The 24,985-nt window shown below is 35.7% G+C and overlaps 1 protein-coding gene across 12 annotated transcripts in view; it reads right to left on the bottom strand.

Moving 5' to 3' along the window:
* The window catches only part of ADK (adenosine kinase), a 499,862-nt gene that overhangs the window by 54,404 nt on the left and 420,473 nt on the right, over window positions 1–24,985 (bottom strand). For 9 of the 12 annotated variants that reach the window (XR_014249407.1, XM_082408794.1, XM_082408786.1 and 6 more), the window contains one exon: window positions 21,662–21,776. Coding sequence is in view for 11 of the 12 variants with exons in the window: in XM_082408794.1 (XP_082264920.1) it covers window positions 21,662–21,776 (115 nt within the window). In the remaining variant the exon portion in view is untranslated. Of the gene's footprint in view, window positions 1–293; window positions 326–21,661; window positions 21,777–24,985 lie in introns of all 12 variants that reach the window. The other 3 variants (XM_082408790.1, XM_082408793.1, XM_082408789.1) reach the window with 1 other exon arrangement.

Genomic DNA, 24,985 nt, shown 5'->3' with positions numbered 1-24,985 from the left:
ATTTATTTGGCTACGCCGGGTCTTAGGTGCAGCACTCGGGATCGTCGTTGCTGTGTGCAGGATCTTCGTTGTGGCATGCGGGATCTTTAGTTGCGGCATGCGAACTCTTAGTTGCAGCATGTGGGGTCTAGTTCCCTGACCAGGGATTGAACCCGGGCCCCCTGCATTGGGAACATGGAGTTGTAGCCTCCGGACCAACAGAGAAGTCCTAACATTCATCCATTAAAACTCTTATTACAACAAACTGTGATTAGTTCTCTACACCTGTATTTCATATATTGTGAGTTCCTTACCCAGTGCCTGGAACATAGTAGGTTCTCAATACCTGTATATGGAACAAATAAATTCTATTACTTTCTTTCCCATTAACTTTCCATCATTCTAGCTCAAATTCTTATTGGTGCACCTCTTAATTGCTGCTCCCAAATAAGTCTGCATGATTATAACCTCTCCCTCCTCCAGTTGATTTTATACACTAGCATGAAATTATATCTACTAAACTACTGTTCTGATCACATTATTCCTCTGCTCAAAACCCTTTAATAGCTTCTCACATCCTTTCTAATCAGACCCATTCAAATCTAACTGTAACATAAACTTAAGTTTTTTTTCTTTATCATCTATTAATTTTCCTTACAAAACTTTACACTAGTCAGATAAAAAGTACTTGTATTCTCTGGAATATTCTGTAGTCTCTATTTTTGCTACATTATTCTTTAACATTATTTCTCTACTGTTTGCACCCCATTTGAAAGTAAACTTTTTACTGAGGTATAACACATATATAAAAAGGGTTTGAACTGTAAGCCTGACCCTGGACATACTGATTCTAAGACTAAATGGAAAGAGAGAGAGGGTTCTAGTCATCCCTAATGAATCCAGCCTGCAGCCAACACACTAGGTGGATGCAGTCACTCAAGTGACTACTGTCAAGACCAGTAGAAGAACTGCCCACCTGAGCCTAACCTTGATTTCAGAATCATGAGAAAATAAAACTGCTTTTCTTTCAAGCTACTAATTTGTGGGGTGGCATGTTATGTGGGAACATTCCCTTCCTGCAATTACTAATTCCCTCTAAAGGTAACCTGACTTCTATCTTCTTCTTCTATATATGGATTCACATAGTATGTAGTCTTTTGTTTACATAAAAATGACTTTATTCCACCTTCATCCTTGAAGAAAAATTCTGGGTTGGCAGGTTTTTTTGAGCTCTTGAAAAATGTTCCACTCTCTTTTGACCTTCAGTGCTTTTGAGGAGAAATCTGCAGTTATTCATATAATGTTTCCCTTGTATGTAATGTGCTATTTTGCTCTGGCAGCTTTTAATATCTTCTCTTTACCTTTTGTTTTCAGTAGTTTGATTATAATATGTTTAGTTGTGGTTTTCTTTGTATTTATTCTGTTCGTGGTACACATTGAGCTTCCCAAATCCATAATTTCATGTCTTTGATCAGAATTAGGAAACTTTCAGCCATTATTTCATCAAATATTTCTCCTGCCCCATTCTCTCTCCCCCTTCCTTCTGGCACTCCAATTACACATACATTAGGCCCTCTGATATTGTCCCACAGGTTACAGAAGCTCTGTTCATTCTGTTTCAATCTTTTTTCTCTCTGTTCCCCAGGCTTGATAATTTCTATAGATCAAGATTGAAGGTTGCTAGTTCTTTTATCATATCTAAACTGCTCAAAGAGCAACTAGTGAATTTTTAATTTCAGAAGTTGTATTTTCAGTTCTAGAATTTCTACTTTTTTAAGTTTCTATATCTCTGCAGAGAGTTTTGAACTGTTCATTCATATAAGCATATTTTACTTTACATCTTGGAGTACACAGTTAAAACATTTCCTTTAAAACTCTTGTCTGGGGGCTTCCCTGGTGGCACAGTGGTTAAGAATCTGCCTGCCAATGCAGGGGACACGGGTTTGAGCCCTGGTCCAGGAAGATCCCACATGCCGCCAAGCAACTAAGCCCGTGCACCACAACTACTGAGCCTGTACTCTAGAGCCCACGAGCCACAACTACTGAGCCCACGTGCCACAACTACTGAAGCCCGCGCACCTAGAGCCCGTGCTCTGCAACAAGAGAAGCCACCACAATGAGAGAAGCCAGCACACTACAGCCAAGAGTAGCCACCACTAGCCAAAACTAGAGAAGGCCAGTGCACAGCATTGAAGACCCAACATAGCCAAAATAAATAAACAAAGAAAAAACAAAAAAAACTCTTGTCTGCTAATTCTATTGATATATCAGGGTCATTTCAGAGCTGGTCTCCACTGACTGCTTTGTTCTTCATATGCATGTTTCTTTTTTTTTTTTTTGGCCATACCATGCGGCATGCAGGATCTTAGTTCCCCGAACAGGGATTGAACCTGTGTCCCCTACAATGGAAGCACGGAGCCTTAACCACTGGACCACCAGGGAAGTCCCAGTACACATGTTTCTTTTCAAATCTTGTAGTTTTAGATTATATCCTGAATATCGTGAACGAGATGTTGTGGAACAGTGGTTGGCAACCTACAACCAGAGGGCCAGTCATTTGCTTTTGTAAATAAAGTTTTAGCGGAATGCAGCCATGTCCATTTGTTTATGTATTGCCTATGGATGGTTTTGCATTACAATGGCATAGTTGAGTAGTTGCAACCAAGACCACAAGGCCTGCAATTCTAAAATATTTACTCTTGTACCTTTTAGAAAAAAGTTGGCTGACCTCTGTTGTAGAGACTAGTCAATTGTGTACCTGTGAAGAGAATTAATTTTTTAAAAAGTAGGCAGTTAAACTTGGCTAGACTCAAATTCTAAACTCCTGGCCCCAGCAATAGACAACAACAGAAATCATCATTCGGTTCTTTTAGCCTTAGCTGGGCTGCTAGAAAACTACTTTGTATATGTGTAATTCAGGGATCATACAGAGATTTGGGCAGGGTCTTTATGCAGAGTTTCAGGCTAGTTTTCTACGGTTCTCTCCTTCCAGGAATTTCTTTGCTCACTTTCTACCTGATGTGGTCACCCCAAACTCTTTCTCTGCTCTTAAAGTCTATAAGACTACATGTCTTCCCTTTCAGTTTCTGCCTGATTTTCATTGTTTTCTAGTATCTCCTAGTATTTGCTTTTCTAATATTTTATCCAGAGTTATAATTGCTACCTGAGAAAGGACTGGTTTGATAGGAGCTAGTCCTACTCTGTCTAAGATGGAAGTCAGTATCCACCGTTTTGGGTCTGACTATAATGAGTAAGACCTCTGTGAAGTAATATGGAGCAACTTCCAGGTTATATTACTCAGTGAAAAAAGCAAAGTGCAAAGGAGTATTAATAGTATGCCACCTTTCAAATAAAAAGAAAGGGAAATAAGAAAACATTGATGTATCTGTTCCTTTGGGCATAAAGAAACATAAGAATGAAATGTCCATCAACTGATGAATGGATAAATAAAATGTGGTAAATTCATATACAGTGGGTTGAATAGTGTCCCCCCAAAATTCACATTCATCTGGAACCTCAGACTGTAACCTTATCTGGAAATAAGGTCTTTGCAGATATAATTAATTAAAATGAGGTCATACTAGATTAGAGTAGGTCCAAAATCCAATGACTGGTATCCTTATAATAAGAGGTGAGGACGTAGATACATACAAGAAGTCCATGTGAAGACAGAGGCAGAGACTGGAGTGATTCAGCTACAAGCCAAGGAATGTTAGCAATGCCGAAGATTGATTGCCAGGAGCCATCTGAAGCTAGGAAGAGGCAAGAAAGGATTTTTCCCTATAGTCTTAAGTGGGAACATGGCCCCGCTAATATCTTTATTGCTCTACATGCTGATATCTGGAGACTGCTATGCTTCAGAATTGTGAGAGAATAAATTTCTGTTGTTTTAAGTCACCCAGTTTGTGGTAATTTGTTATGGCAGCCCTAGGAAACTAATATGCCATGCAAGGCAATATTACATAGCAATAAAAAAGAATGAAGTACTGACAGATGCTATAACATGGATGAACCTTGAAAATATTATACTAAATGAAAGAGGACCGATACAAAAGAGAGCATATTGTGTGAAAATATTATATATTGAAAACATAAATTTATTTAAAAATTTACAGAAAAATATACACAAATATATTGTGTATATCTTTCTATGTTAATAAAAACACTTTTATGACTAAGTCAATTTCTGCCATATGGATATATTAATAAATTCAAAATTCAAAAAACAAAAGGCATATATAGAGAGACAGGTTAGTAGTTGACTAGGGCTGGGAGAGGTTGGAGGAACTGAGGTAAACAGTATCTTTTGGGGTGATGAAAACGTTCTAAAATTGATTGCAGTGATGGTTGCACAACTCTGTGAATATACCCCCAAAACTGAATTACACATTTTAAATGAGTAAACTGTATGTTATGTGAACTCTATCTCAATAAAGCTATTAGAAAAAAAAAAGATGAAATACAGGAAGAATAAGTCAGAAACTAGTGAGTTCGGTTGCCTACAAGAGGTGGGTGGAAAAAGTATGAAAGAGAGGGAAAATGGGAACGCAGAAGAAGGAATGAGTGGAGAATGACACTTCACTGAGTATGTATGTAGTCATGGTAACTTTTCATATATCATAAAAATGTTAACATTAACCAGGATGTGGGGGGAACTCTGTGGTGTTGGACTGGAGTAGGCAATATCAGTATGAACTCATATTTTAAAAATCCATACACACAGATATAGAAATAGATATAGATAGATGTGTTTATACATTCATATATTTCCTAATCTCACCCACAGAAGTCTATAAATAAAGACAATCCAGTAGAAATGAGAACAGCCAGTGCCAATAAAAGGATCCAAGGCTTTTTAGAGAAATGGCTGATTCCATGGGTAGGGCAGGGTAAGTACAAGATGATCTTGGAACATATTGTGTCAGAACATAAGGACATAAAGACGATGGGAGCATGTCGAAAGGGCACAAGAGCCAACCAGAAGGTACTTCCAATGACCAAATCTAGGACTATCTGAGCAACAAATAATGACAGTAATGAATGTGCATCCATAGAATGAAATAAATCTCTGTAAGTCCATGCTGATATAAATAAGTAAATGAATCAACAAATAAATGGGGAGAAGAGTATGCTCTTTCTGATGACAGAATTCCAATTAATAAAGCATGAGGAATAATAAAAACAGAAAATCATTATTTGGCTGACACCACAGTAATAATTATTACTGATCAATCAATGGATGTTAAAATTTGAGGGCAAAAGTATAATGAGAGGGGGGGAAAAAGATGAAAGACACAATCTCAAAGTGTCTCCCCACAAAATATTTTCTTCACTAAGAAGGGAAAAACACTAACTTATAATGGAGAAACGTGAGAGGTACCACCTTAACCAAGTGATCAAAGTTAATGTCACCACCAAAGAGGTAAATTGATATCGTATGCCTCCTGCTATGATGCACTGAGAAGAGCAAGATATTATTTGTGAGGTATTCTTGCCTAAAAAGGCATAACCTGAATTTTATCTTGAGGAAACATTAGTCAAACCCAAATTGAGAGACATTCTACAAAATAACTGGGCAGTACTTTTTTAAGAGTGTCAAAGTTACGAAAGACAAAGAAAAAAATGAAAAACTATGCCGAACTGTAAGAGAATAAGAGGAATTGACTAATGACTAATGCAATGTGGCATCCTGGATTGTATCTTAGGCCAGAAAAAAGAATATTAGTAATAATTGGCAACATATGAATAAGGCTTGTAGCTTTATTAATAATATTATATTAATATTAATTTCCAGGTTTTGATAATTGTACTTTGATTATATAAAATGTTAATGTCTAGGAAAGCTGCTGGGGGAAGGATATATGAAAAATCTCTACTATTTTTACAACTTTGCTGCTGCAAAATGAGAAGTTAAAAAAAATTAAAAAATTAAGACCAATGCTGTTACAAACATCCTTGTGTGTAAATCTCTGTGTATATGCTAAATTATTCCATAGAATTAATTCCCGTAAGTAAAGTTGCTGAGTCAAAGTTATGCATTTTTTTAAGGTTTGTGATATGTATTTTCAAGCTGTCTTCCAGGAAAGCTGTACAAGATTTCTCCCACCAGCAGTGGGTCACAATTATTTTTCAAATTTCTAAGATGTACCAGATGATCTCTAAGATCATTTCTAGTTCCTATTTGCATCAAAATCTTACTGATATTCCACAAACTAGTTTACATGTCCGTTTTAGAATATATCATTTCCCTGATCACTAGTGTAAAGTGAATTCATGCTTGCATTATTTCTACAGTACATTTTTGGATAAAATTCACATAATTTTTTCTTATTCTGTTTTCTAGTGTATATCTCACCTGCCTTACTTAAGTACAAGCTCTGAAGTGAGGGCCGTATACCTTTGTTTCCAATATTACCCCAGCACGGTAGGTTACACATAGCGGTCTTCAATTTAGCATTGTAGTAGTTAAAACAAGTTGCAACTTGCTTTCTGCCATGACATGTTCAGATACCTTATCTGTTGACATTTTAAGTCCTGATTTCACTTGCATGAGTCCTTCTTCATTTTGCCCTGCTTACATCTTTCCTAGTTCTTTGTAGTTCGGGCTGCACTTGCAGAGTTGGGCACCAACTCTAAGCTAATCCTCATAAGGGCAGGATACTTACCAAGAGTAGGGCATGGAATAACTTTAGACATTCAGATGTAAGCTGTGGTGGCCCAACTGTGACCACAAAGCTTTGTTCTATCTTAATAAGTTGTCTTCTGTGCCAGTCAGTCTTGGGAACTGGACTGAGCTTCACTCTAGATTCCCTATCCTTAGCCCTGAGTATTATCCTTCCTAACAGTCTAGTCTCCATCTTCTAAAACTAGACTCCTTTCACTCCAAGGTGTTTGCTAGGCATTTTAGTGCTTGCCGGCTCCTGGCAACCTCTCCTTTTAGAAGACCAATACAGCTCCTTTTATAGAAAAATAGACTTCTCTGAATGACACTGATTTCCTCCTGAGAAAGAGCTTTTTCCATTTTCCCACTACCACTGCTACTCACATAATATCTTGGTGTGTTTACACCAGAATTCCTCAGGTTGTTGTACTCCTGTGGAGACTGTACTTAAACTGACTTGACACCAGATTTGCTACCAACCTCTGTAACCAGGACATCCTATCTCAACATCTGCCTCTTGTGGTTTAAGTTTTTTTCAGTCCCTGCTGTCTCGGCTTTCCTGACTTTCCTATTTAACTGATCTGCTATGCCTCCTTCCTTGATCATTAATCTAACTTACTGTAATCTAAATTATCACAGCTTTGGCTTGTGAATTATAGAAACAGCACAAGAGGTCAATGCCCAGAACCTTTCTGGTTGGCATGACTCATCTGGAGAAAAATGATCACCCCAATAGTATCTATTTAATATTTCTATTTTCCTCTGTTAGGCAAAATTCAGAATAAATTGAAGGAAAAAGTGAGCTATGCTTTGAAACTGAATTGAGACCACCATATACACAGGAACACAGGGAAAGCTGAGTTGCAAACAGATCCCAGATTAAATGTTAGTACTGTCAGTGGTGACAAATGCTTCCATGCTTTACAGATAAGCTTACAAGTGACATGCTGGGTTGGGTTCTTGCTATCACGTGTCAAAGAAACCTCATGACCTCCCTTATGATTCACTTCTTAAGTTGATACACCAATGTGCAGGTTTCAAAAAGTTTACTACAGCCAACTGTTCCATTAAGGTAAAAACAAACAAACAAACAAAACTCCCTTCCTCCCTTTTTTTCCCCAAAATGGTTCTCTGTACTTATAAAACCTCCAATCAAATAAATCGGAATATAGAGATCCTTCATAGAGTAGTATAAAGATAGAGATTGATGAATCTGAGGTCATTTCAAAGGAAATCTTTTTTGATTACCCCTTGCGTCAAATTTTCAAAGTAGCTAGAGTCAAGGCTCTAAAAAGTTTAAATCTATATGGATTTGCTATGAGGGCTTAAGGTCTAAATGCTTCAACAGATCCCAGAACAGCTGACTGCAAAACTACTGTTTATTTGATCATAATAAATTACATTGTTGATCTTTCACAATAATCGTGCTATAATCTCTAATTTATGGTAAAACCTTCTGCGAGATACAGAAAATGAAGGCCATGGTTCACCTTCTAGGACTCACGGGCATATTAAGTACAACTAGCAGTTTAGACAGAAATATGAACCTTGCTAAGGGAACTTTATAAATTGTTCCAGGGAACTACACCTTTTGCCTAGGGCTCCACCCATTGCTCCTCATCTAACTTTCCTTAAGACCTAGATATCCTCTAGGCATATAAACAACATCTAGAGGGAGTAATAATTTTAAAACATTTCCTTCATTAAAATCTGAGTCAGAAGTAAATGTTCTATACAAAATTCAATCACAAAGATTTATCTGAAAAACTTCACAAAAAATCCACTTTGAATCACAGAATATAATCACATTATACATCTTATAAACACAGACTCTTTAGTGATGACATATTCCTACAGCTCTACATTTTAGGCGACTCTACCATTCAGTTCTTAAAACCCTTAAACCAGGAATATCTCCTGGAAATAGAGACATTTCTCAAATGCTAGCTGCTGCTTCCATGTGGGTTTAAAAATGGAATGAATATATTTTATCTTATTTTAAACACTATTTTGAACTTCTATATCCAACTTCCAGTAATTATTATCAGAATTTCCATAATTTTATTAACAGCTACAGTATCTCCTAATTTAGTATCAACTGCAAATTTTATTAATGGGTTACTTAAATTTTCCCCTTAATTTAAGGGAAAAAAGTGCTTAATAAAAACCAGGCCAGCAGCAATTCTATTTGAAAGCACTTCAGTATAAACTTTCTCCATGACTGAATTCATTAGCCTTTTGCATTAGTCTCTGTTTATCATCTTTAAACCAAGCCAATCTTCATTAATTTTCTAAGGCATTTTCCCTAGTGCTTTCACCACAGTTTATATATAGCTCCTTTACTCTACAATTTTTCTAACCCTATCAAATTTGTCTCACTCTAACCCCATGGGATTGTTCATCACTAATACTTTTTAGAGGGATTATTGCAGCTTTTATTCTTTGGCATTTAATAAAAAAAAAAAACACTTCATCTTTAGTATTTGTTGATCCCTCTGAAACAGAGCTTTATAAACAAGTGTAAGTATAGTTCCTTTCTTTTACTGAATTATGATAAACTGACCACAAAATGTTTCTCGACCCAAATGATCTCTTCCTTCTCAGTATGTACTTTAAGCACTTTACTGTGCAGCACAGCATTCAAAGGCCTATTACAACTTACCATTTCATGCTCACCCACACCCCTCTCCCCTATATGTGACTTTCTTTGTGATACATCACACCCTTTCAGGCTTCTTTGCCTTTTGATCTTATTATTCCGTTAACTTACATTCTTTTGTAATCTCAACTTGCCAAAATTGTAAGTATTCTTCAAAGCCTAATTCAAACATCACTTCCTTTGTGAAACTTTCCCCAACTTCTTCTTCCGTTATCCTATATAAATTAGTTCATAAAAATTGTATACCACTTCTCATACTGTATTAGCAGGTTATGTCTCTCCTAGATTTTAAGAAAAGGAGTTTTTGTCTTACATAACTACAATTTTCGACATATAGAAGGCACTCAATAAAACCACACTGACTTGAATTCATTTGTACTGTTACTTTATGTTTTATCTATCGGTGTCTTGCCTCTCCAACTTGTCCTGCTTGCACTTACAGATTCTCAGGCTTAAGTTCTATATTATCTGGCATATTCTTAGCACATGATCAAAAATCTGTGAGTTCGAAGAAATGTTAGAAATTAACACAGTTCAAAACGTCAACCAATGCAATAATTCATTTTACTAAAAACCTTTGTTTAAATATCTATAATGACTCGCATGACCACACAGACTGGTTTGCCCAGGATAGTCCTATTACAATTAATAGCACCCCCTTTCACTTCCAAAAGTATCTAGGTGTTGATGACAAGTTGTATGGTTATCATAATAATGAAAAACTGCCTATTTCCTCAGAAGTACTGGACAGCTGAACAGCCCTAATTATTGTACCTTTTGAATTCTGAACCATGTGAATGTATTGTTTATTCAAAAAACATTTTTAAAAATTTCCCCTTTGTTATAGGTGAGTATGCGTGGAATTCTAGGACTAAAGGAAATCATTAAGAGTATAGGCTAAATTTATTACGATGAATAAATTAAATAGATGGCTAAGTGTGAAATAATTAATTTGACAAAAAAACTAGGCCATTTTCTTGAGACTTGATTGTTTATTGAACCAGAAATACTCTAGACATAAGAACTTAAAATAGTTTAGTAGAAGCAGAGAAAAGCTAAATAAATGTTATGGACCAAGATTAAACAAAGGGGGAAGTCCTCAGGAATGCTGGCTTCTGCAGGGCTACTTTAAAAATGAATAAATCAAAAATGATGTGAGCTTCTAAAGAAGTTTAATTGGGATAAACTGTCTTTATCCTAATAAAAGGAATAAGGCAATACTTAAGTCTTCATTTAAGTAGCTTTTCATATTCAATGTGCAAACAATTTATTCCTTTTAACTAAGGAAAATTTTAGCTGTTCAATTATCTGAATCATACTTATCTGCTACACCTCCAAAGATTTTTATCTGAGCCAAAAACTTCCATGCAGTGATTCAGCCAAAATAAAATTTTGCCACCAAGTTGTAACGCTCTGAAAAATGAATTTTGGTGTCTAATTGAATTTCAGAAAAATCACTCACTGGATACAAACAATAATTATTCTGAAAAATATTTGGTAATACACCTCTTAGATAAATATCCATTTGTATATTTTTAAGAGCTTTCAATTATAGAAATTGATTATATAGAGTTTTAAAACATGATGGATACATTCTCTAAGAACCATTTAAGCTAATGTCTATCTATCTATCTAACTATAAAGGTGCAGGTAAACACAGCTATCATCTAGATATCTATTCACATATGCAAAATGAATTTATAAGATATGTATACCCACCACTTCATCATAATGTTTTCCAGATCTTAAGAGATTCTACTTAAAGAGAAGTCTTAGAATTGGAGATTATTTGGAAGAAGTTCTAAAAATACAGTTAACCAAGTATGGACTAGATCATACATGGATGCTTTCTTCGATCACGGGGCCCCTGGATGTATTCCTACAAGATTTATCCTACTAAAGTCTATTGGTATTGATCTCATGGTTAAATGTGTAATGGGGAAGTAGACAGTGATCCTTTAAATATACATTCTGAGCTACACTGTGAGCCAGGGGTTTTCCAATCTTGATGCTATTTATATTTTCTTTTTAAATTTATTTTATTTATTTATTTATTTTTGGTTGTGTTGGGTCTTCCTTTCTGTGCGAGGGCCTTCTCCAGTTGTGGCGAGTGGGGGCCACTCTTCATCGCGGTGCGCGGGCCCCTCACTGTCGCGGCCTCTCGTTGCGGAGCACAGGCTCCAGACGCGCAGGCTCAGTAATTGTGGCTCACGGGCCCAGTCGCTCCGCGGCATGTGGGATCCTCCCAGAGCAGGGCTCGAACCCGTGTCCCCTGCATCGGCAGGCAGACTCCCAACCACTGCGCCACCAGGGAAGCCCTAAATATACATTCTGAGCTACACTGTGAGCCAGGGGTTTTCCAATCTTGATGCTATTTATATTTTCGCTCAGATGATTCTCTGTTGTGAGTGATTGTCCTGTGCATTATAGGATGTGTAGTGGCATCTCTGGCCTCTATCCATTAGATGCTAGTGGAATTCCCCCACCCTCCACCACCTATCCAATTGTGACAACCAAAAGTGAGGAGAAATACTGTTCCTAGTTGAGAACCACTGCTGTAAACAAATGAGGCAGCATGGTATAGAACAGATTAGACTAGATTGAGATTCAAGAGGCTGGGTTCTAATCCAGCTGTTTTTGTCTCTAACTTTGGGATCATGGGGAAATTACCTAATCTGGCAGTTCTCAAAGTGGATTATGGAGGGTAGTATTGCTAAATCAGCTAACAACCTTATATAACAAATAGCTAAGCCCACTTAACTTTCCAGGACCATATATTTTTCTATTTTATAATAAAAAATATTGACTAAGGACTTTAACTTAGGCTCTAATGCTACTGCTTGTAATAAACCAACTCCTACACCATAAACAGCTAGAAAAGTTGCAAAAATTAAAAAAGAAAAAAATTTAAAACAATAAATGAAGCCAGGACTTGATGGGACAAGATCTCTGAGAAAAGAGAACCTTAAAGACCTAGGCTAATGTGCTAAAAGTTGACCTGCAAATTCTTGGTGCTGGGTGAGAGGTTGAGAATCTACGCAATTGGCTCTTGCTAAGAGGCAGCAAAGCCAACAGAGCTTTTGGCAGTCTCCAGGGCTGGTGAGACAAAAACTGGAGTTTCAGGCTGCCAAGGCAATCAGAATTGAAGTGGCGTGATCCTGAAGGGGAACACAGTGGAGTAAGCCTTATACTCAGGGGTTTTCTCCTTTGAGGTGTTTGCCAAACTTGTAAGGCAGCAGGACAAAAGGCCAAGATACTAAGCAGAAGACCTCTAAAAGGCAGAGTAATTTTTTGGCAGTTATATGGTGCCAAAGAGAACCTACCAATGAGTAGGGACCCTAGTAAATACGCCAGGATTTCAGGTGAGATTTCAGGAGAGAGACAGCATTTCAGGAGTGGGGAAAAAAACCGGAAGTAGATCGAACCTTATAAAAACTGCAACAAAACCTTGAGCTAGTTCAGTTTTTGATCTAGCTTTACTCTAGCTACCTTCTACAGGAAAACAGTATCACCAACAGAAATGCTGTAATTTATTAGGAACAAAGAAACAGACCAACAGATGACTGAGACATAGTTTTTGGACATGCAATTTACTATTACAGTGATTAATATGTTTGAAAAATTAATGAGAAGGTAGAGGATTACACTATAAAACTGGGATCAATAAAAAAGAATCAAATAATTTAGAAAAAGAAAAATGTGATTACTGAAATAAGGAACTCAACAGATGGGACAAAGCAAAAAAGAGAGGATTAGTGAACTAAATGCTAGGACACCACAAAACACAAAAGCTGAAGCTTGAGGCGGGGAAAAAGGACAAAAAATACAAAAAAGGCATAAAAGACATATGGGACACAATAAAAAAGGCCTAAGATATGTGTAATTGGTCTCCAATTGGAAAATCAGGGATGCAGTATCTAAAGAGATAATTACTGAGAATTTTCCAAAACTGTTAAGAGTCATCAACCATAGATTCAAGAAACACTAAAACCCCCAGCAGGATAAATACAAGGAACACCAAAACCAAATACAAAGTTAAAGTCAAAGAGAAATTCCAAAAAGCAGTCAGAGAAAATGGAAATATTATATAAATACCTCATTCAAAGAATAAGACTAAAATAGTATAAAGATGTTAATTCTCTCCAATTGAAATCCAGATTCAATATAATCTCAATAAAAATTCTATTAAGGATTTGGAAAAAAAAAAAAACTTTGGGGGTGGTGACAACAAGTTGATTCTGGAATTTACCTAGAAATGCAATGGGCCAAGAAGAACCAGGACAATCCTGAAGAACAAAATTAGAAAGCTGACATTACCAGATAAAAAGGCTGATTATAAACTAAGAAACCAACAGTGTAAACTGGTACGAGAATAAAGAGAACAATGGAATAAAGTCTCGAAAAAGGGACACAGATATAAGGTCACTTGAAATGTGACAAAGGTACCAATTCAGTGCAGTTAGGAAAAGGATGTTCCTTTTAATAAGTGATGATGGGTCAACTGGTTACTCATACGCACAAAATAAATGAATCATGCCCTCTAGCCCACACCATATATAACTGATTCTAATTCTAGATGGACTGTGGATCTAGATTAAAAAAATAAAAAATAAAAATTATAGAAAAAGAGAATAGGAAAATATCTTCACGAGCTTGGCATATGCAAAGATTTTCTTCAAAGAACATGAAAAGTTATTACCCACAGGAGAAAAATTATAAATTGGACTATATTAAAATTAAAGGCTTTTGTAACAAGACTTGCATGCTGACTGTAAGAAGAATTATAATCAATAAGACAATCTAATAAGAGCAAAAGACTTCAGGGCTTCCCTGGTGGTGCAGTGGTTAAGAATCCACCTGCCAGTGCAGGGGACACGGGTTCGAGCCCTGGTCCGGGAAGATCCCACATGCCACGGAGCAACTAGGTCTGTGAGCCACAACTACTGGAGCCTGTGCGTCTGGAGCCTGTGCTCCGCAACAAGAGAGGCTGTGATAGTAAGAGGCCCGCGCACCGTGATGAAGAGTGGCCCCCGCTTGCTGCAACTAGAAAAAGCCCTCGCACAGAAACGAAGACCCAACACAGCCAAAAATAAATTAAAAAAAAAAAAAAGTTACTTTTGGATAACAGTATTTTGACTAGATACTGTAGGGCCAAAGACAAAAAGGACTATAATCTAACACTGTACATTAAGGAAATATGTTTCACACAAGGGTATGGGTAAGCAATTCAAAACTACTTTAAGACAGAACAAATAGTAAATGTATCTTATATAATGAGAACCAGAACTTTCAATGTCAGAGGAAGTTATAAATAAGGAAAGAGAGAAGGCTAGAATGAACTCTTGTTGGACTGGAATCAAAGGTATCAGTTTGAACTCATGGAATTTAAATATATAAATGGACAGATATAGGAATAAGTATAGATGGGTATAGATTCATGGGTTGTTATACATACATATATTGCCAATCTATTTGCAAGAGGGCCTAGAAGCAATGATTCTCAAGTAGCAATGAACATATCTAGCACCCAGATCTGGGTTTCTAAATACCATTTGCTAATAAAAGGAACTGGGGTTATTTGAAGAAGTAGTCGATTCTTGGACCGAGGTAGGTAAATACAAGAGCCTAGAGCATCTTATGTTGTCAAAAGTAAGGTAGTGCTTAAAAAAGTATGGGGACAGAGCAAGATAAAAAGTCTATATACTGGGTGATTCTATTTTAAAAAGAAGCAAAACAAATTGTTAGCAGCAGAAGCCAAAATAATAAGTACATTTGGTGGGGGTAATGATTAGGAGGGGAGCACAAGAGGTGGCTTCTAAAGTGCTAGAAGTGTTCTATTACTTGATCTGGTGGTAGCTGGTACAGGTGTGTTGACATAGTGAAAATCTGTACCAATTTTGTATCCATACTGTATTTCAAAATAAACCATACAAAATGTTCTATATTTTGATTATGGTGGTTACACGTTATTTGGTGAAATATATCTGTATTTTACTACATGTAATCTATACCTCAATAAATCTGAATAAGGGTCCTTCCAAAAATAAATGCTATAATAAGGCTAACATTTGCCTAATGTAGGCTGTCTCCCATTTTGCTTTCTAGCTTTGACAGAAAGGTGGGAGTTGAAAGAAGTCTCATTTCTTGACAGGCCTGAGATCACTAAACCACACATACCATGCCCCAAAGATATTACTTTGTCAGGAATGTGACAGTTCCACATATGTCATTCTAAATTATGTTCGACCTCTTGGCTAATTAAAGGACTTTGTCTTTTATGGTTACAAAAATCTAAAAATGGAACATGAGTTAGTAACTTACTTGTTTATATTCATAGTTAAGAAATATTGATATATATTCTGTAAAATCTCATCTGGTAAGAACTTTTTTCCATGAATGCCATACACAGACACTCTGAAAGAATGCTACTTAATTTGTTCCATCCACGCCATTACCAACCTATGCCAACAAGAACATGATTTAAAATTGGTTTGGCTGCAGTAGAGATAACATTTTCAAAGTGATTTATAATAATAATTTGTAGCAGTAGGAGTTGTGATGATGTGCTGACATTATTCTTCCAGCTGCTGAGATTGTTTTCCTTCAGAGTTTGCATTTTCTTTTGCACACCTTCTGTGCCTTATGCCTACCAGAACTGCAAATCACACTGATCTTTTCTTAGAGGGTAATGGACAGCACTGAGTGTTTTCAAAGAACGTGAAAACTTAACTAGCAAATGGGGTGACAAGTTTAAGGACTCAAGAACATGAAGGCAAGAAACTTCAATAACCCCATTTACCCATAATGAAATGACAAAGGACACTACAATGTGACTATCTTACATTACAAGCATGCCAGAGGCAGGAGACTATTTAAAGTAGTATGTAGATTGCTTGTTATTGTGGATGGGTCCTTGTTACTTTGTGATTTATTGAGAAAGAGAAGCATTCAACAAGGCCTGACTTACTGAAGTACTAGATGCTTAGCTGCTAAAAGGTTTTGTTTCCATTATCCCATAGGATCATAGAACTCACAGAAACATTATTAAATCACATAATCCAATGGTTCTCAACGTGAGAGATGGAGGATAGACAGCACTGCTATATCACCTAAGGGAGGTTTTTCAACAAATACACAATCCTATACTCCCCTTCCCTCAGACTCTATCACCCCCATTCTTATACATCTTCTTGAGGATGTATATTCTAACTCCTCACAGGGATGTATCAGGTTGAGGGGAAGGTGTTTTTATGAAGGGAGGGCTCTATTTACCAAAAGCCCATTAGGTGATTCTAATATAACAGCACCAGTCTTCCAGGTGAAAACCTCTGACCTAGTCTGTTTTTTCTGTGTGGGCAAAATTACAATTCAAACAGCCCAGAAAGCACTCTGAAAGTATTCAGAAAAGTCTACAGTTTATTCTTCAGTGGACCTATTTTATTGTCTCATAACAGCCACTGTGTAAAATGCATTATTTTCAATTTAGAACAAAAGTCCTATTGCTTCCTCCAATTTTTAGTGATAACTTTAGTATGGAAACTTGGAGAAATTTAAACTTCCTATAAGGACATATATATGTATATGTATATATATTTACACATGTGTATGTAGAAAATCTTTATTTTTTTCACTACAGTCCTTATCATAGTAAGATGTTAATATATAAAGACCTTATTAGCAGCTGCTTTCCAGTAGGTAATCTGTAGTATTAGTTTTTCTAAAGTTTATAGACACAGAAACGATTTCCCTAACCTGACTCCCATTCCTCTAACAGGTTCATTCAACATTAAAAGGATCAAAATGGATAGAATCATCTTTTCCTTCCTGCTCTTCATCCCTAGTCTCTTACTCATTACTTTCCAGTCCCCCTCAGGTCCCCTCACCCCCCAAAAAGCTCGGAACTCAATTATCCTGTAAGCAATGAGCCAATGATGTGACAAAACCTCTGGGCTGGAAGGATAGAGGATGGATACCCAAATGAAATAGAGGTGACCAAAATAATAGGGTAAGTGGAAAAGGCTTTAGATTCACAAGCAATTTATAGGCGAGGAATTCAAAGAATTACATTTATAAAATAAGAGAAAGTAGTTTACAGACTCTGTATTTCAAAAGGAGAAAGGTCTCTAGAATTAAATACCAAGGAAACTAATTTTGTTACATTATCGCTAAATGTCACAAACTTAGCAGTGATCATTTAAAAGTACTCTACAGTGTGAGGTTTAAGGAACTAAAACACGAATTCCTAATTAGTGTTTTAATAAGTGTGCTAGCACTGCCTTGTGCTGTTCTGGAATGTCACTTATGGTAAATTAAGGGACACATTCCTTCCCCATCTTCCATTAGTATTTTATGCTAGGAGGTGGGAAAAAGCTGATCCATATTCAAGAGGAAAGGAGGAAAAACAATAACAAATTGGCATCTCTTCTGTGAATTGCCCCACAGGCCAAGCATTTTTATGTTCTTAATCATTATTAAATGACTTAACATGACACCCAGAGCCTGGCGAATGATTGCATCCTGACATGAGAACGAATTACAAATGAAATGAAAGATCAAGCCGTATTAGAGGATTGCCTCTGGGAAATGAAAATCTTTAATTCTCTTTTATTATTGACATTTATTTGGCTGCCATGAATAACAACATAGCAAAGAGATTCAGCTATGCTTGTGCATTGAATAGCTTATCCCAGGGCTCAAAACTGCATTAACATTTATCATGTTTGCTTTTGTAGCTGACACCGCTGAACAGATTCTCTATCCATCTTGTATTTATCATGCATTGCAGATATAGTGCATCCCCTAATTTAAGTTCATTTTCATATAGTAGGAACAGCAAAGATTAGCCAGCGTCTTTCCTCAAATAAATTCCTGCTGGTAAGCATCCTTAAGAATGGTTTAATAGATTTAATAAAGAACAAAATGAGTTGACAAGGAAATTCAGTCACAGGAAGGGGAAGCTAATTTTAAAGGTTTCAATTTTGGGAAAATTGTGCAAATTCACAACGAGGAAGACACTTGTACAATATGTAGATCTGGAATATATAAAGCCTTAAAATAAATGTCTCCATAAAGAGCAACAAATTGCATTTTATGAATCTGAAGGCAGTATAACAGTTCCTATAAGAAATCTGCATGTTTTTCACTTTTCTAAACAGTGTTCATTGCTAAGACAGGAACAGGCCACATACTATAGGAAGACAGCAATCCAGATAGTTATTATCAATGAAGGGATATCTTTTCATGACTTATTTCTTTTCTTTCTTGTACAAATTAACAACATGGCTTTTCCTGTCACAACAATTAAAGATTATATACTACCTGGTGCCTTTGCTCACATGGTCCTCTTTAACTGGACTGCCCTCCTTTCTTTAAATCCTTCCTAAAATTCAAGGCTTAGCAAGGATATCAATGTGTCTTGGGAAAAACCACTTAATATCTCTGAATTGTGTCTGAAAAATTATTTTTTACTTTTCTTTCTGTTTTATATACTTTTAATTTTGGAGAATTTTAAGCATATATAGAAGTGGAAGTAATAGCATAATGACCATCCCCCATATATCCATCACATGGCTTCCACAATTATTTACTCATGACAAATCTCATTTCATCTATAACCCAACTTCACTATTTACCACTCACTGAATTATTTTGAAACATATTTTTTGAAGTAAATTTCTCAATCTTGCTTTTGACAATTCTAAAATAAGAAAGTTGAAATAAATTAACTGTAGGGTTCCTTCTCCCCACAATTTGACAATAATTTCTTTTTTCACCCATTTCAGGCTTATATATTTAATTCAATAAAAAATTTACTCCATATTCACTATAACTTCTTTCTTCAAGCTTTACTGATCTCCTTCTCTGAGTCAATACAACCCATATACTCTGTACCAATAATTAAGAAATATAATTATACTTTGTTGTATTCATACTTTGATGTGTACCAATTTTATGTTCCAGTTAGATATTTAAGGCTATCTTAAATTTCAGTGTTCAGCAGAGTACTGAACAAACACAGAGGTAATAATTGCTACTGTTTATAATAATTATAAGTTAACTGGTTTTAATCCTAAGGGTTCAGAGAGTATTTAAAGGTTTGTATTTTGGCTTTAATAGTAGGCGGCATCATATTGACAATATTACTCATTTTAATCAATAAATGTTTGTTTACTAGCTGAAATTCCTATTCTATTTATTTATTTTTAAAATTATTTATATATATATATTTATTTATTTATTTTGGCTGCACTGGGTCTTAGTCGAGGCACATGGGATCTTCATTGCAGCATGCAGGATCTTTTTTTTTTAGTTGCGGCATGTGAACTCTTAGTCGCGGCATGCATGTGGGATCTAGTTCCCCGAACAGGAATCGAACCTGGGCCCCCTGCACTGGGAACACGGAGTCTTACCCACTGGACCACCAGGGAAGTTCCCTCTATTCTAGTTATATGAGTGCTATAAAATAGATGGCTGAGTAAAAACAGAAGTGAGGTTTTGTTCTTGAAGTTTAAAACTAAGGAAGTAACTTATTTCTGAATTCTATTTGCTCATAATCAGATAAATTTATTTTATTCAAGCACAGGTATTTGCTAAGTAAAATGTCTTTTTTTTTTCAGGAAAGACATTTCTAGACTGACACTATCTCCAAAATATCAAAGTAAATAAACTAAATCAATGTGGATTTACTCAACTGAATTTTAATAAATTAAGTTCTTGAAAATGAAATCTTTTCTGAGAGAAGATAGGTGTATTTATTAAAAAATAAATAAATAAAAGGTATATTTTCACAGCAATAGAACAAATAGTCCTAAAATTTGTAGGGAACCACAAAATACTCCGAATAGCCAAAGCAATCTTGAGAAACAGAACAAGGCTGGAGGCATCACATTTCCTGATTTCAAACGATATTACAAAGATAGTAGTCAAAATAGAATAGTACTGCAGCATAAAAACAAACACATACATCAATGGAACAGAACAGAGAGCCCAGAAATAAACCCACACATGTATGGTCAATTAATTTATGACAAAAGAGCCAGGAGTATACAATGGGGAAAGGATAGTCTCTTCAATAGATGGCGTTGGAAAAACCAGACAGCCATATGCAAAAGAATGAAACTGAACCACTATCTTACAACATACATAAGCATCACCTCAAAATGGATGAAAGACTTGAAGGTAAGACTTGAAACCAAAAAACTCTTAGAGGGAAACAAAGGGGATAAGTCCTTGATATTGATCAATGATGATTTTTTTTGGATTGCACACCAAAAGCAAAGGCCAAAAAAGCAATAATGAGCAAGTGGGGGTTCAAACTAAAAAACTTCTGTACAGCAAAGGAAATCATCAATAAAATGAAAAGGCAACCTATGGAATGGGAGAAAATATTTCCAAGTCATGCACCTGATAAGGGGTAAACGTCCAAAATATATAAAGAACTCATACAACTCAACAGCAAAAAACCAAATAATCCAGTTAAAAAATGGGTAGAGGATCTGAATAGACATTTTTTCAAAAGAGGACAACAGATGGCCAATAGGTACATGAAAAGGTGTTGACCATAACTAATCATCAGGAAAATACAAATCAAAACCACATTGAGGTATCACCTCATACCTGTTAGAATGGCAGTCATCATAAAGACAGGAAATAAATGTTGGCAAGAACATGGTGAAAAGGGTACCCTTGTGCTCTGTTGGTGGGAATGTAAATTGGTGCAGCTGCTATGAAAAACAGTATGGAGGCTCCTCAAAAAATTGTAAGTAGAACTACCATATGATACAGCAATTCTACTTCTGAGCAATTAGCCAAAGGAAACAAAAACACTAACCCAAAGAGATATCTGCACCCCTATGTTCGTTGCAGTATTATTTCCAATAGCCAAGACATGGAAACAACCTAAGTGTCCACTGATAGACACTCAGGATGGACAGACTTCAGAATGGATAAAGAAAATGTGGTATACACACACACACACACACACACACACTGAAATATTATTCAGCCATAAAAAAGGAAATGCTGCCATTTGAAACAATATGGATGAACATTCAGGGCACTATGCTAAGCAAAAGAAGTCAGACGTGGAAAGACAAATACTGTATGATCTCACTTATATGAAGAATTAAAAAAAAAAACCAACAAAACCCAAAATCATAGATACAGAGAACAGACTGGTGGATGCCAGAGGTGGAAATGGGGGTGGAGGTGAGATGGGGTGAAAGGCATGAAGGTGGTAAAAAAAAAAAAAAAAAAGGAAAAAGTACATTGCTTTGAATAAATTATAATAGAAAAAATATAGAATTTTGTTAGAATGATTAATCTCCATAATACTGGGTTTCTCCCACAGTTTCCACATATACCTGTAGCCAGTATGGTGTCATCTCTCCCTTGGGTGAAAACCACGATTCGCTGCCTCTCTGAGTTCACCTTTGGAAGGGCCTGGGTCTTTTTGGCTATTTCTTTAATGTCTTCAGTCTATTAATAGAAAGGAGGAAAAAAATTCTCATAACCAATACAATAAACTAAAATTTTATTAGTAGATTAAGGATTTATCTTCTCATGTTCAAAATAAGAGAGACCTGAAGATGTATTAAGAGTTATTATTTAAAAATTTTAACCACATACCGAAGTAAACAGAATAGTATAACAATCTTCAAGGAACCCACCATCAAGATGCAACAATTTTAAATTTATGATGACACTTATTTCATCTATATACCTTTATCCACCTGCCTTTCATATTATTCTGAAGCAAATCTCATATACTAATGTCACATGTAAATGCTTTAGTATGTATTTCTGTAAGGTAATGACTCAAACATAACCATATAACTATTACCATACTTTTAAAAATTAACATTTCTTTGATATCAACAAAAACACAGTTTTCAAATTTCCAATTAATGAGAGATTGTAAAAAGAGTAATATTAAATTATTTTAGAGGTTTACAGAGCATAATTATGCTGATTCTGGAAATAATGCAGTTACTATAATGACAAATTTTTCAAAGAACTAAAATAAGAGAAAGAACTACTTTTTTTAAAGATAAAGTTTTAAAAATTACAAATTAATTCTAGAAAACTTCATGCTATTTTGCATATCACACAGGCTGCGAAGTTTTACATCATAAACGTCTGTCTTGAAATCTAACTCTTGAGCTATGGGTTAGATTTTTAGAATCATGTTTTCAACAATTTTAGATAACTTAAAAACCCATGTCTGAATTCAGTGGGCCTCTACAATTGCCCATGGTTTGGGGTTTGTTTGTAGTTTACTCTATCACTGTGTAAAGTTTCAAACAGTTATGGAGAGAGAAACACATACCAGAGGGGAAATATATCTAAGAAAATAATTTAATTAGGATGCAGGACAGAAGAATTTAGGTAGTAAGGCAGACAAGTCACATTGGTTACAGACAACATCAGAAACCACGATGTTTTTAAAAGTATGATGGTCATCAGTGAAATATTTGTATGCTGTTTATTCACAAAATACTTAAGAAATTCTGGATGATATATGAACCTAAGCTTCTCCTATACCTAACATCATGATTCCAGAGGACTGTTGTTTCTGAAAAGAATAGCCACTTGTGATTGGACAATGCGCTGACCTTTCAAACATGCTGACTATTCCACTTCTGGTTGCTTATTTTAGAAGAGAACTAAGCCTGAACTCTGATAACATGAGAAGAAATTCCCTCAGTTTGAGGGGAAAGACTATTAGAAATGACTGACAACAGTTGAAAGGACCCCTCAAAATGCCAATGTCTTTTTTCTGTTTGTTTGTTTGTTTTTTAAATTTTTACTGGAGTATAGTTGATTTACAATGTTGTGTTAGTTTCAGGTGTACAGCAAAGTCAATCAGTTATATATACATACACATATCTTTTTAAAATTCTTTTCCCATACAGGTCATTACAGAGTATTGAGTAGAGTTCCCTGTGCTATACAATGGGTCCTTATTATTAGTTATTCCCAATGTCTTATAATAATAATGTCTTTACTCTCCCAAATAAATGTATACATTAAAAAAATTACATATATTCTCTCAGTCTCCTTATCAAACACGTATTTTACTGCTGTAGGATTTTTGCTTATGATTGAGCACAGTTCATCTTAAGTAAAGGTAAGAGGCAAACTCCAGAAAGATTCACTTTACCATCTTGGGAGCGGAATCTTATGCATGTACTGGATGTTTTCTAAGTAGAGGTCCTTCTTTAGGTGGTATAAGGAATGAATTAAGAGTGAGATTCGGTTGTCTTATACCAACCCTGTGAGAAGATATATTTTTTGTGGTAGTTTTGGTATCCTAATCAAAGAAATATTTTTTTTAATGTCTCAGATTAAATCTTATAAAAATGGCAATTCAAGATGGAAACAAACTTTTCAAATACAAAAGATAAATCTTTACAGAAAGGTTAAGCTATATTTTCTGTTGATATTTGTATCGATATCCACAGTTCGTGCAAAACCCCTTTGTCCCTCTTGGAGCACTGTCAGTGTGCACCAAATCTAAATTTCTCACTATGCTTTGAGGAGTCATTGCTTCGCCCTCAACAGCTGATTCCCATCTAGTATAAAAACTTTTCTTAAAATCTCAATTTTGTCTTCCCAACAATATATATATTTCGAGTTCTGTAGCCTCTCCTCCCCTATCCCCTGGTAGATTCTTCTCCCATATACCTGGGTTAACATATCTTAACAGAATGATGAAATTACAAGGGAGTATGACACAGCTGGATTTACTATTTGTGTGACCTCAAGGAGGTAAATAAACCTCTCAAGCAGGTAAATAAACCTCCCGACAAAACTAAGACAATAATATTTGTGTTAAAAGATGTTGGGAGTGAAGTATGCTAAAATCAGTGGGCAAAAGTCTAAAGAGAATCAGGATATTTGCATAGGCTCATAGTATCTCCTCCTAAGATACTTATTCATTACAAAAGGAAAAACAGAAATGTTACAGTGGAGAAAGTTGACAGACATCACAAACCCCAGTGATCAAATTTAGCGATGCTAAAATTAGTGGGTAAAATAGGATATTTGCACAGTCTCAAAATATTGCCCCCAAGATATTTATTAACTACAGTGGGAAAACAGTAACTTCACAGAGGATAAGTACCACCTTAACCCAGTGATCAAAGTTAACCTGGCAAACAGTAAGACACTGGGCTATCATGTACATCCCTGATGTGATGCACTGAGAAGGGTGATCTCTGTGGTATTTCTGCCAAAAATGCATGACCTCAATTTAATTATGAGAAAACATCAGACAAACCTAAATTGAGGGACATTCTACAAAATGACTGACAGGTACTCTTCAAAAGTATCAAGTTCATGAACAAGGAACAAGTGAGAAACTGTCTGATAGGAAGAGACTAAGACAATATGACAAATAAATGCAACGTGTAACCCTGGATTAGATTGTGGAACAGAAAAAGGAAATTAGAGGAAACTGGTAAAATCAGAATAAATTCTGTAGTTCAGTTACTGACACTGTACAAATGTTAATTTCCTGACTTTGATTATTACATCCTGGTTATGTAAGATGTTAACATTAGGGGAAGCTGAGTGAAGGTATCTGGAAATTCTCTGTACTATTTTTGCAAATGTTCTAAATCTAAAATTGTTTCAAAATAAAAAGTTAAAAATGGTTTTTTGTGAGGATGAAAGAAGATAAGGTA

Source organism: Balaenoptera borealis (genome assembly GCF_965194805.1).
Source record: "Balaenoptera borealis genome assembly, chromosome: 10".
NCBI classification, from domain to species: Eukaryota; Metazoa; Chordata; class Mammalia; order Artiodactyla; family Balaenopteridae; genus Balaenoptera; species Balaenoptera borealis.
The sequence above is the reverse complement of the archived record's forward strand: the minus strand, read 5'-3'. Positions and strand labels throughout refer to the sequence as shown.